The sequence below is a fragment of the Ambystoma mexicanum genome, chromosome 9, assembly GCF_040938575.1.
Source record: "Ambystoma mexicanum isolate Mex_15411 chromosome 9, UKY_AmexF1_1, whole genome shotgun sequence".
NCBI lineage: Eukaryota > Metazoa > Chordata > Amphibia > Caudata > Ambystomatidae > Ambystoma > Ambystoma mexicanum.
Window position 1 is genome coordinate 200730458 of NC_090931.1, and position 12651 is coordinate 200743108.

General features: G+C 45.9%; 1 protein-coding gene across 1 annotated transcript; it reads right to left on the reverse strand.

The window, feature by feature from the left end:
* Positions 1-4610: 4610 nt before the first annotated feature.
* On the reverse strand, positions 4611-11811 carry LOC138489612 (apolipoprotein A-IV-like). Its single transcript, XM_069617312.1, has 3 exons — positions 11763-11811; positions 8362-8488; positions 4611-5697 (listed from the first exon to the last, which is right to left on the reverse strand). The coding sequence occupies exons 1-3, from the start codon at positions 11809-11811 to the stop codon at positions 4788-4790; spliced, it is 1086 nt and encodes a 361-aa protein (XP_069473413.1). The 3' UTR covers positions 4611-4787.
* Between the last annotated feature and the right edge of the window lie 840 nt (positions 11812-12651).

The window sequence follows — 12651 nt, forward strand, 5'->3', positions numbered from 1 at the left end:
GAAGATTCTATGACCTCACCAGGGAGATTGTCAGTCTTTCCAATTGGTACAATATTCCTCTATGAGTCACAAAGCACTTTTATACAATCAAGGTCACTTTTCCTGTCATCACGATATTACCAACAACGATATGTAGCCTTACTGCAATAAATACCACACTCCTCTATCAGCATTCTTTTAAAATAACTTCTGTTTATGAGATCTGGTTGTGTTTTGGCAGTGTAAGAATATTTCTAAATAAGTTCGCTAAGACAGCAGAATACTATGCATGAGCAAAAACAACTACAGTTGTCAAATTTGTATCTCTCCATTATGACTGCAAGCATGTAATATAAAATGAAGAACCTACGATACATTAAGCCAAGTAATGAAGATAGTTGCCGAGTCTTTCTTAAATCAGTATACTTCTTCCACTTATAGGTAAATGTTTGTACAAATAGAACATTATTTAGCTATATTAATTTACATGTATCTGCCTTTTCCTCCACACTGGGATGGTCAGGCAGCACTAATTTCTTGGTCACAAATATCTGCCAGTCGGTGCCTTGCTAGGACTATATGTATTACATGCCCACATGGGCGAAGAAATGTGGGGGCACCAGTAGACTGTTGCTATTTCTGATTTCAACACCAGTAGTGTCCTCACCCTAGAGCCTGTCTAATCTGCAGCCTTAAGAATCATCTCAGCTGCTCCTCCAGGCACCTTGTGCACTTCAAAAACAGACCTCCTCCCCAACACTTAGCCCACTCTGCTGATGCCTCCACATCAAGTCTGTCTGCCAGAGCAGGCTGATTGGCTAGCCTTCCCTCATATTCCTGACTCGGGCTACACTGCTAGTGCTGTCTCATGTAGGCAGTGCCTCTTTCTACTTGGACTCCACACCATGCCCCAAAGCAACTGATGAGCAACATTTTAGGGTGTCACACACAACACGTTGCTTGTGAGCTACACATTGAGCATCACTGGAAACTAACCAGGTCTAAATTGTGTAAAGCACTGTGATGAAAGGTGCTACATGGTTCATGCAAGTGTTTGGCTATGACCATGAATCAGGAATTGCTGAGCAGAATCTGCATTGTAAGAGGTGGTGGTAGAAGCAACCTGCTGCAATCAGTGTTCCTCAGTTAAGCCCTGGAGCATGAATCCTCTGCTGTGAAAATAGCCCTGTACTCTCCCAGGCCAAAGGGAATGACACAAACTGCAACCCAGAAAACAGGGGGCCCCATAAATCCAAAAGGAGTGGATCTATTGGCCATGGCCCATGAGAAGCTTCAATCATTGGTGGTAGACCCACATTTCCCAATGGATCTATAGCAGCCTGGAGGAAAAACGAAAGCCTGGACATTATTCCAAAGAAGAGTAAACAAGGGCAGCCTGGTGGCTTATTTCATCTATCGCCAAATGAGCCATCAAGAGCGGCACAGGGATATAATGATGAGCCGCATAAGCTGAAACTTTCTTCTCCACAGTGAGGGGACCGAACCCAGAGGCAGCCCTTTACTCACCGCTCAGATTATCCTCAGGTTTTTGGATAAGGAAGTTAGTCCTGCCGATTGTTGGGAACTTCCTTTCAAAGGTGTTAGATGCTTTTAAGGCACAGATCATGTTATACGCCCTGTATTTGATAGGTTTTTGCATTTTGAAAAGCTGGTTTCTGTGTTTTCATCTTGGACTGGTTTTTAAGGCTGCCACGAAAGGCTCAAGGGGATGAAATGTGCAAAATGCACTTTTAACTTCAGAGTCCAAATAGGACTGTTCCCTAAGAGTTTTAACTTCACACTATCACCGAAGCAATGACCTTTGTTCCCGGTAGAGAAATGTATAACAATTCAAACGGTGTCTACGATCCATGGAACAAACCATTACATTATATTAAAATGGTCCTGAGTCCTTGGCAACAAAGCTCCAATATTCTCTACACATCCACCTGCGCTCTGTGTCACCCCAAAGGCTAGACACCAAAGATGGGGTTGCTGCCCTTCCAGGCTTCTCTGGGAGGCCCCGCTGCTCACTCTTCATGAAGCAGAGGATCGCCTTTTTGGGATATTGCTGAAAACCTATCTGAATACACAATGCCACAGCAACACGCCTGATGGCCGCTCACGCAGCAGCTAGAGCCTTGGTGCCCTGCGTAGGGCAAACATGTGTGCGTTATAGATCCCATTCAGGATAACATAGGAGATTGCCTAGGCTGACATTGCCTTACATTCTGGTACTTGTAGTCTTCCATGTATCTATTTATTTATTTAATTAGTGCTGTTTAGCTACAATTTTAACTTTTAACTTTTTACACGTGGAGTCTTCCATTTAGGATGCGGTAAATGAAAGCTACAGTCGTCCTCTTTTTTTATATTCACATAGTGATTTATGCATTTGCCAGGTTGGATTATAATGTGGCAAGTATTTTTTTCAGGTCATCTCCATTAAACAGATTATTATTTGAGCTCTTTAAACCCATAGATTAAAACCTATTTCTATCATCTAGAGTTGAGAAGATATGTGGTCACGTATATAAGGTGCAGTCTCGGCTGAATTCCTAGCTACCCCTTGTAGATCTAGTCTATGATCCTGGGCAAACTACTTTAACTCACTCTGCTGCATCTGCAAAGACTGGGACACCAGGTATAAGTTAGGTGGTTTGGGGAGGCAGGATGCAAGATACGGGTTTCGTGGGTGGTGGGGAGGCAGGGCTGCAGGTATGAGGTTTGTGTTGTGGGTTTGGGGAGGCAGGGTGCAAGAAATGGGTTTTGTCGGTGGTGGGGAGGCAGGGCTGCAGGTATGAGGTTTGTGTTGTGGGTTTGGGGAGGTAGGATGCAAGATGTGGGTTGTGTGTCGGTGGGGAGAGGCATGGCTCCAGGTATGAGGTTTGTGTTGTGGGTTTGGGGAGGCAGGGTGCAAGATACGGGTTTCCTGGGTGGTGGGGAGGCAGGGCTGCAGGTATGAGGTTTGTGTTGTGGGTTTGGGAGGAAGGGTGCAAGAAATGGGTTTTGTGGGTGGTGGGAGGCAGGGCCGCAGGTATGAGGTTTGTGTTGTGGGTTTGGGAGGAAGGGTGCAAGATGTGGGTTGTGTGTCGGTGGGGGGAGGTATGGCTCCAGGTATGAGGTTTGTGTTGTGGGTTTGGGGAGGCAGGGTGCAAGATACGGGTTTCGTGGGTGGTGGGGAGGCAGGGCTGCAGGTATGAGGTTTGTGTTGTGGGTTTGGGGAGGCAGGGTGCAAGAAATGGGTTTTGTGGGTGGTGGGAGGCAGGGCTGCAGGTATGAGGTTTGTGTTGTGGGTTTGGGGAGGTAGGATGCAAGATGTGGGTTGTGTGTCGGTGGGGGGAGGCATGGCTCCAGGTATGAGGTTTGTGTTGTGGGTTTGGGGAGGCAGGGTGCAGGAAATGGGTTTTGTGGGTGGTGGGGAGGCATTGCTCTCGGTATGAGGTTTGTGTTGTGGGTTTGGAGAGGCAGGAGGCCAGCAAGTGTCTTTTTCCAGCTCATTTTGAGCTCTTCTAGTCAAGACAGTCTTCCTGGCGCGGGTCTACTCATAATTATGTGGCTGCCCACCACACATGCAGTATTTCTAAAAATCTGGATCCATTCCATTCCTGCCATAAGGCCATATAAAATAAGTGGTCTTACATGGTGCCCTTCTGCCAATGGTGGAGACCTCGCTGCCCACTGGTCTGTTAAAAGAGGCATATTGGAGGAGTTAGTCAGAAAGGGGGAATCCAGGTGGGAACACCCTGCGGTGTTGATGGATGCAGGTCGGAAGTACCCGTTACCTGTGTGCCGATATGAAAATCCTGCATTCTTTGTGGTGGGTCAAACAGGCGCAGGACCGCTGTAAGGAGAGCCCCCAGGTGGGGAAGCATTGCTTGACACTGATGCGCTTGTTGATAGGAGGATGGGTAGAGCAGGCAGGTATTGAGCACACTTGACCTGGGGGGTATTCTGAAGGGAGTGAGTGAAGTAGAAGCTTGCAAGATTTTAGTGAGTGGGGAATTAGTAGAGAGGTGAAAGGGTGATTGGGTGGGGGGTTTCACTGGTGAGGGGGTAAAGGGAGGTTACATGCACGAAATGGTGTGTTTCCATGATGTGCTGGGCCCCTTATTTATGTACTGGGCAAGTACTGGTCGGGAGTATTTTCTATTGCATGGATCCCAGTTGGCTTCTGTACCAGTGGCAATGCCGCGATTAGGTGCTTTGCTGCACCTATCGAATGTAGTAATTTTAAATGCTGCATGCAGTAATTCTGGGGAAAGATCCACCGGCCTTATTATGAGGGTCTCTGAGTCTAGTCGAGAGGAGGTTGTGCATCATCATGAACACATCTGCATAATACATTTATGGGCTCCTCCTTTTATCCCCTAGCCATTCTAATTTGCAAATGTTGTTTCCACAGTTTGAATCAGGAATCACTCTGGATGTGGACCACTAGTATAACATAAGATGAAGTGACATTACGTAACATAAGATAACATATCACATATAACCTGGGTACCGACTAGGTTTCATTGCCCATTTGGCCCCGATTAAGCATTTTGAACGGTTAAACGAAAAAGACAGTAACCAGAGCAGGCCTGTGCTTTCATCTGTTGTTTTATTCATTTGACTGTCACATCTTTACTACGAAAACTCGTTGATCTTTAATTCACAAATATCCATAACTGAGTTGGGTGTTGTTGGGCCCCAGTTAATATACATAGCTCTCGAATCAGCCAAAGGGTGCTATCGCTATATTGTCCATTATGTTTATGCAGGTTCAGGGTAACACTGTTCTTGTTCACCGACCTACCGGTCTACATTCAGTTGGGCATAGATGAGTCAACTGTTTCCTGAATGCCCTTCTCCAGTAGGTCCAGTTGATCCTGGATACCCACTGTGTATGGCCCCAGCTTTTGCTTCATCTCCTCTGCTTTCTCAAAGATTATTTGGTTGAGGTCCTCTCCATAAGGGGAGACAGCCTGGCTGAACTCCTCGATCCTCTGGTTTACCAGCTTGTTGAGGTCTTCCAAGTAAGGTACTAAACTTTGACGGATGTCCTCTGCATTGTCATTGAGTTTCATGCTGAGTTCTTCCATGTACGGATTCAGTTTCTCCCTCAGGTCTTCCACGTTTGCAGAGATCTTGGACCTCAGCTCCTCCGTGTTTTTCTTCATCTGGAAAGTCATGAGCTCAAGATGATGGTTGAGTTTATCTTGAACACCTTGGGTGTAAGGAGATAGGCTCTTACGTAGCTCAGCAACGTTCTGGTCAATTTTCACCATGAGTTCATCAGCATACGGGCTCAGGTTCTCCTTCACCTGGTCCACCTTTTCATTGAATTTCTCCTGAAGCTCCTCTGAATATGGGGTGAGGACCTCTTGGAGACTGCCCACATTTTCCTGTAGTTTGGCTTGAATTTTCTGGGCATATGGGAAGAGCTGCTGACGAAGCTCCTCTGCATTCTCCTGGACGCGGGTACGAAGTTCCTCAGCATATGGTGTTAGCTTCAGCTTCAGCTCCTCAATGTTCTTGTTGAGCTGCTGGTGGACCTCGTCGGCATATGGCGACAGCTTTATGTGGAGCTCCTCCAGCTCCTGGTGGATCTGCGCTTTAAGCTTCTCTGAGTTTTGAGTGAGTTGAGCATGAATGTGGGTGGCGAATGGAAGGATCTGGCTCTTTAAATTTCTGGCATAAACATTGACATTTTGGATGTTGTCTTGAATGATGGTGCTATGGAAAAATAGAGACACAGGCTCAGTTTTCACAGTTCTGCTGAAATATTCTGCATTATCTTCTTTACATTGCGAACTCGGACCCAATCCCTTCTTTCCTATCCTATCCATGGCCTTATTAGACCTTGTGTAGGCACTTAAACAATTGATAAAGAAAGAAGAGGAACTGCCATAGAGGCTGAAACCAAGCCCCCCTAAAAGATTGGGAAGGTAGTAAATAGCAATTTAGTAGAGCGGAGAGTCCCACAGAAGCTCAATATCCCAAAAGAGAGGTCATTGGTAGGTGGGGTCAACATTTTCACTCCCAGAGCAGAATTGGCGGACCCCACATGATTCCACTCTACCGCAAAGCAGACATTTTAGAATGTTGCTCTGACTTCTGCCAGCAGAGGGTCTGTGCAAATATGAATGCACAGCAGCCCTGACATGGTCCCTGAAGTGCTCTGCCACATGATTGGCGGGAATACTGGCCATTCTGGCCAATGAGAGCACACAGAACATTCTGGCCCTCTGAATTGGACCCAGAAATGAGAGACCAATGTGGCCTGAAATCCAAGTCTGGAATGTGGTAGTGGGCAGATCGAACACCCAATGCACAACTGCATTACACAGTAAGAGAAATTAGTCTTACGCCTACCCCCACTCATCCGAGCATGTGCAGGGACCCAGAGGGAGTATATGTTAAAGACGACAGGCCTGGGTCAAAGGTTGGATACCAGTAAAAAGCAATGAGAGGCATTTTAGATGGCCCTGTAACTACCAGTCAGAACATGACAAGTTTTAATATTTAAAGATTGTACAGGTGATAGCTTACCTTATGATTGCGAGGCCGATGTGTCAATGTTGGGCCTTACGGTGTGACACGTCACAAGGGTGCTTTGGGCAGAGATGTCTACTAAGGCTTTGCCAAAGGGCTACATATAATGAGGCTTGGCACAGCACTATCTGATAATCACGCTGGCACATGTATATCTAAGTACAAGGCTGGGCACCAATTCCTCAAACATTAATATCTGACTGAGAGATATCTAACGAAGTGTCTAACGAAGTGTCTTAGCAGAGAGAGATATAATAATGAGATTTGTTAAAGAGGTATCTCAAATCAACACTTGCCACAGGGATATAAGGCAACAAGGTTTAGCAATGAGATATTTCACAATTAGGAATGTCTAGCAGTCACATGTGTTGCAAAGATTTCTAGCCGAGATAACTAACCATGAGGGGGGCACTGGGGTATTTATCACGTGGCTTGGCACTAAGATAACTAACGAGGCATTGCATAGGAATATCTAACAGGATGACCTGGACTAGGATTGGGCCTGTGAAAATTATGTCTCACCATATCCTAATGTTACACACCAGAGCAGTGCTCATGTTACTGACCTTCAGAGAAGATCACATGCAGACCTAGGCAGCAGGCACAGCCAACATGTGGCCGACTATGACCCAGACATGAGAAGGTGCAGGTCAGCGATGATCTCGCAATCACTAACTGCAACTCTACTTGTGTTATCTTCTTAAGAAGGATGAATGGCTGAGTGATTCCTACCCTGATTTGAATTTGGGACCTACAGATTACACAGGGTTTGCTGCGGCAGGTGCATTAACCTACTGAGATATTTTACTGCAGAGGGGTTAATGTGCTGTAGTATTTGGATAAGATTTTGTCGATGCACATCGGTCTATTTCCTCTGGCACTCACTCCCCCAGCCTCGCCTTAAACCCTTCCTTACCCCACCCCTTTCTCTTCCTTCCTACAGCCTTACATTTTTTCAAAGGTGTCCATTCAATTTCTTAGATTGTTAGTCAACTAAAACCACTCAAAACCTTTCCCAAAACTTCAGAACTTCTCATGGAGACTCATGGTTCTGAAATGAACTTCCGGAGAATCGGGTGGTAAGAAAAACTTTGGAATCAGTGAACCAACCGGAATTTCAGTTGAAACGTATGGGGACCCACAAGTCAATTTGTAAAAGGTTTGCTTAGCCCTGATAGGGAGATCTGACAGTGAGACTTCAGATAGAGATATTTTAAAATGAGGTCTGACAAAGGAATATCGAACAATGAGGCAGTTGGATATCCAGCAATTTGATGTGGGTCAGAGATGCAAAAGACATACAATAAAAGGGGAAGTTTCCCAGCAGGGCTTGACCGGGGCATATCTAACTATGAGTCTCTGGAAAGAGATTTCCAGCAATGGGGCTTGGTGGAAGGCTTCACCCTTTGGGGTCTCGGGACTTCAGTGACTTCCTATGTAAATTGGGGTGCATTCCTATCCCCTACAGCAACGGGTTAATAACAACGGGGCCTAAAAGCAGATGAACTTGGTGGATGTCAACTATGAGGGCTTTCTGAAGGATTTCTAGTAATAAGTTTGTGGCAACATTTCTAACCATTGGGATTGGCAGGGGGAGTTCAAGGAGTAGTGGTTGGTGGATGGAAGTCTAACATTCAGAATTAGTGGAAGAATTTCCAAGACAGTGGCTTTTTGGAAGGATACCCGACAATGATGCTTAGTGGAAGGCCATCAAGAGCTTGGTGAAAGGATGCTTAGGGAAATGACCTGGCACAGGGGAAACCTTACAGCTGAGCTCACAGAGGGATTTCTAACAGGGGGCTTTAACGCTGGATAGTTGGAGTTGTACGATTGGACCGTGCTTACTTTAACTGGTTGCTGATTTCAGATTGCTGAATCTCTTCCACCGTCCCCTTGGCGTTGCTGCTCAGCTCATGCAAATAGTCCCAGAAGGCTTCTGAGGCCTGGTCAGTGCTCGCGTCTGCTCGCGACCCTGTTGTTACTGTTGAGAAAAAAAACAAAATAAATGTACAAAATGAAGATTGATACACAATATTTTTTTCATCAAGTCGACTTGCTTGTAGGTGCCCTTTTCAGTAACATAAAAGTGTGTGTATACATCACATAGAGTGTTTCTTACACATAGCATTCAGTTACCTAGTTTTGATTGGGTTGTAGCAGCAATGGAGTGAAATGGACCAATGGGATCCAGCGTGCAGGATGCCCTTATTGGTGAAAATGAGTGCACAGTGGAATTCCCCAATAAAACTGGTGCTGTGGGGGTGCAACGGGACAACCGGGTTCTGCATTTGAGGAGAACATTCTAAAGGCCTCATTGGGAATCTGGTGAAATGGTCACCAAACTCGTTTACCATTAAAGCATGCCGTAACAGGACGGGTCTGCATGATTCTGAGTAACACTGACCCTTCAGTTATTCACCATAGGGGAAATACTACACATTCACATGCAGTATCACCACACAAAGTAATACATTTACTCCAAATGGAAAAGATTGGTTTTATTTCTGAAATCTAGAATTTGTTGGAGTGGTAAAACAATCAGTATTATAAAATACCGGCTGGTTTACCACCACAGCCAAATTAGTAATGACGCCCCCAGCCTATTGCAGGGTCTGCAGTGCAGATGCTGCATGTAACATCTGGCTTGCGACTCATGGAGCTACCTTTGAGAACCCATGACAGCAAGTCCAAGATGGCGATCAGATTACACAGCTGGCGCCTATAGGCTGAACCAACATTTACTCCTCTCGGGAGCCTCCTCTGTCATTGGTTACCAGTATAAATTATGCAAAACTATCAACGGAGATCCTGTTGAAGATGGCGAACATTCCAAGTCCAATGCATCACCCCAGAAGCAATACTCTTGGAGGGCACAGGGTAAGCGCCCCAGCGGCACAGAGCTCCTTGCCACAGTACACCAGGGAGCATCTGGGAAGGTATTCACTACTCCATCTGAGCCTGCGCTATTCCTGAACTGCCCTCTGCCAGAGTGGCCGGGATTGGCCTAGGCAGGGGCAGCATGGGGCAGCATGGGGCAGCATGGGGCAGCATGGGGCAATGGGTCCTGAGTCCAAGTGGGCAGGGGTGATGGGAGATGCTAATATTTTCACCCCTCCCATTCATTTGTTCATTTTCTAGGTGCCTGGCAGCCCCATGCTGGGCTCTTCAGCTAACCCTCCTCTTCTTCTGATCTTCAAACTGGGGGTCCATTTAAATGCAATGACGCCACAGGTGCCTACAGCTGTGTGCCACCAGCAGCCTTTGCTGCATTGCTCTCGCTTATTTTCAATGTATCCGTTAATCTCCTCTATAACCTCTGGAAGAATTCATGCATTTTTTGAATGAATCTGTCAACTTCTCAAGTCTTAATTCAGAGTGTAGAGCTCCCAAGTGTCCCCTTGCCACACATGAGAAGGCCTCAAGCAGGCAATCCAGGTTATAGTGACTTTACTCTCGCAACAAAATAGTGGAAAAGGTTTCACTTTCTAAATGTTCAGCACAATGTGTGAATTGCCACTAAATAGGTGCAGAATATAGTATTTACCATCTGGCATTGAATAGAATTAGCATGATCGGCGAATCTGTGTTAATTTCTAATAGACAGTGCCCCGGCACCAGTGGCCCAGAATGCCCCACCTCGAGGAACTCCCTGTGCTAGAAGTTTCTGTTTGCATTAGAAATAGAATTCAGTAAATCTTTCTTTTTCTTGCCCCGAAATTTGGAAATTGAAGATTGGTCATTGCCTGTTCTCTTTTTCTTAGAACTCTGTGACTTGTAGTTTTCCTAATTTTAAAATGGGAAAGAAAAAAACTACAAAGTACCAGAATGTAAAGGAAAATACTGATGTGAAAGACCTTCTCAGACAGGACAAGGGTAACATTGAGCGCCCTGACTTTGCTTCCTTCCTTCCTTGCAATGGACATTTCAATTCCTAGAATAAAACAGGTCAGTTGCTAATGTTTTAATCCACCTATGTTAATGCAGCGCCTTTTCGATATCTATGCTCTTTTTTACACTCGTGTCCTCCTGAAGTGAACCGTGCTTGCTTTGCCTGACATGTTCCTATGTTAACTTCTTGTATTTTGTCAGGTTCATTTATATGGACTACAGAAAGAAGTTGTGCATTTGGAGGGAAGCGGCCAGTAGACACTTGTGACCGGTACTTTATATATGGGCGCCGATGTGTGATTTGAATATTTGACATAATGCCCTGTGCAATCATGTACATGCAAAGTATATAGTTATACACATCTCTTTGTTGTCTTATTTACATGCATGAATTACTAAACTGTCCAATATCCCTTTCAACTCATTTGCATACCCAGAATGCATTGCCCATCCGGCTCTTAACTCGAGGTGAACTTTCAGTGATGGCCACTGGGTGGCGTTGTACTGTGCGTGACTGGGCTCAATGGCTTAATCTACTTTCATGAAGCAAAATTAAGAATTTCACCTACTCTCAGCCATGTGGACTGTGTGACAGGTAACATTAAAGGGATCCCTTCAGCCATTTGGAGATTTCAAGACAGGCCGTTCATCTGCCCACCCTATAGTTTTTAACACTTTATTTTCATTTGCTCTGGATCTGTTGCTCATGTCTGGACTCAGCTGTACTCTAATGTGTTTGGATGGAGACTGGCACTTGTCAGGAGCTGCTTTTGTTGTATTCCTGAAGGGATAGCAGCTCACACAATCCAACTGGTCCAAGACTGCATGGAACAGTAACTGCTTGCTTCTGGACTCAGCATGGATCCATATAACGCCTAAAGACGTTGCCAGAGTCCAATATTGGAGGAAGTATAACAGAAAGCTGCGCGCGGACTGATCATCTGCAATGGGAATTGTATTAACCTAATCAAAGGGGATCCCAAATACCAGACTTGTTTTTATCAAATATTTAAAAGGAAGAGATGTGGTGAATTGGGTGCGTTACCCACAGTGTGGGCTCAGGAGACATATGTTATAAACCCAACGTCCCCGTTTTGCCTAAATATTATTATCCTGGGCACATCTCTGCCTCTGCCTCTGTCTCTCTCTCTCTCTCTCTCTCTCTCTCTCTCTCTCTTTCTCTCTTTCTCTCTCTCTCTCTCTCTCTCTCTCTGTCTCTCTCTTTCTCTCTCTCTCTTTCTCTCACTCAGTTCCATTAACTTCTAAAAGTTGGTAGACTTGGAAAGAGATTCAGCACCAGTGTTTAGCGCAATGTAAGTAAAAGCAGAATTGACGGAAGTCCAAGGATATTGTATTACCTGTAATGGCCAGGATGGCCAACACGACAGCAATGACCTTCAGCAACATCTTGATCTTCCAAGGCAGATTCAGGAATCTAGAAACTGTAAAAGGAATCTGGAAGTTAATGCAGCAGCAGTGAGGAATCAGAATGTTAATGACAGATCCTGAGAAATAAGGCCTGGGTCTAGTGGACAATTGGCCACCACTGACACTGATTGGAATCCCAAGTTCCACCTGAACGTGGCCATGTGGCCACCACGCTGCAGTGCAACAGCCACTCAGCATGGGGGCCAGTAGACAATACTGACGGCTAGATCTATTCACAGGGCGGTCCTCACTCGGAGCATCATTGAGCTTCTGGAGGAGAGTCCCTCAGTGATAATGCGGCACTTCAGTGTCCACGGCTCGGGCTATTCCCAGTGGATTCTCCTTGTGATCCTCACCACAGAGTTACAGATCCAGGATCCCCTGCATGCAGGCCAGGAACCTTGGGAAGGGTCTATGAGGATTACGGCATTCGTGGGGAGAATCTATGTTTTTGTTCCAGTTTACAAAGCGGAAGGTCTTCATTTCCTTCTCCCTCGCGCTCCCTGCTGAAGCTGAGGCCGTACGCACCCCTGTGCCCTCAAGCAAGCCATTTATGAAGCCCCACATGGACTCACAAATGGAGTTCCTGGTTGGGTGGTTTCACGTAGGGCCCTGTATAGTATATTGGGTGTGAGACTATGAATTACTTTGGTCGCCCTACCTATGCACCTACTGCAAAAGGATCAAGTGCAGCTTTAAGAAGAGCAGTGTCTCAAACGCCATCTTAGTTTCTCACCCCTCCAACTAGACTGTCCCTGGTCCCCTCCCACCCCGTGCCCAACCATCCCATCAGCGCAGTGTCTCTGGGGCTCGGATGTC

Excerpts from the sequence above, each read along its gene's own strand:
- LOC138489612 (XM_069617312.1), bottom strand. The coding sequence starts at position 11,811 with ATGTTGCTGAAGGTCATTGCTGTCGTGTTGGCCATCCTGGCCATTACA. Across the intron at positions 8,489-11,762 it reads GGCCATCCTGGCCATTACAG|GGTCGCGAGCAGACGCGAGC; the intron begins GTAATACAATAT and ends CAGTAACAACAG. Across the intron at positions 5,698-8,361 it reads GAAATCAGCAACCAGTTAAA|CACCATCATTCAAGACAACA; the intron begins GTAAGCACGGTC and ends ATTTTTCCATAG.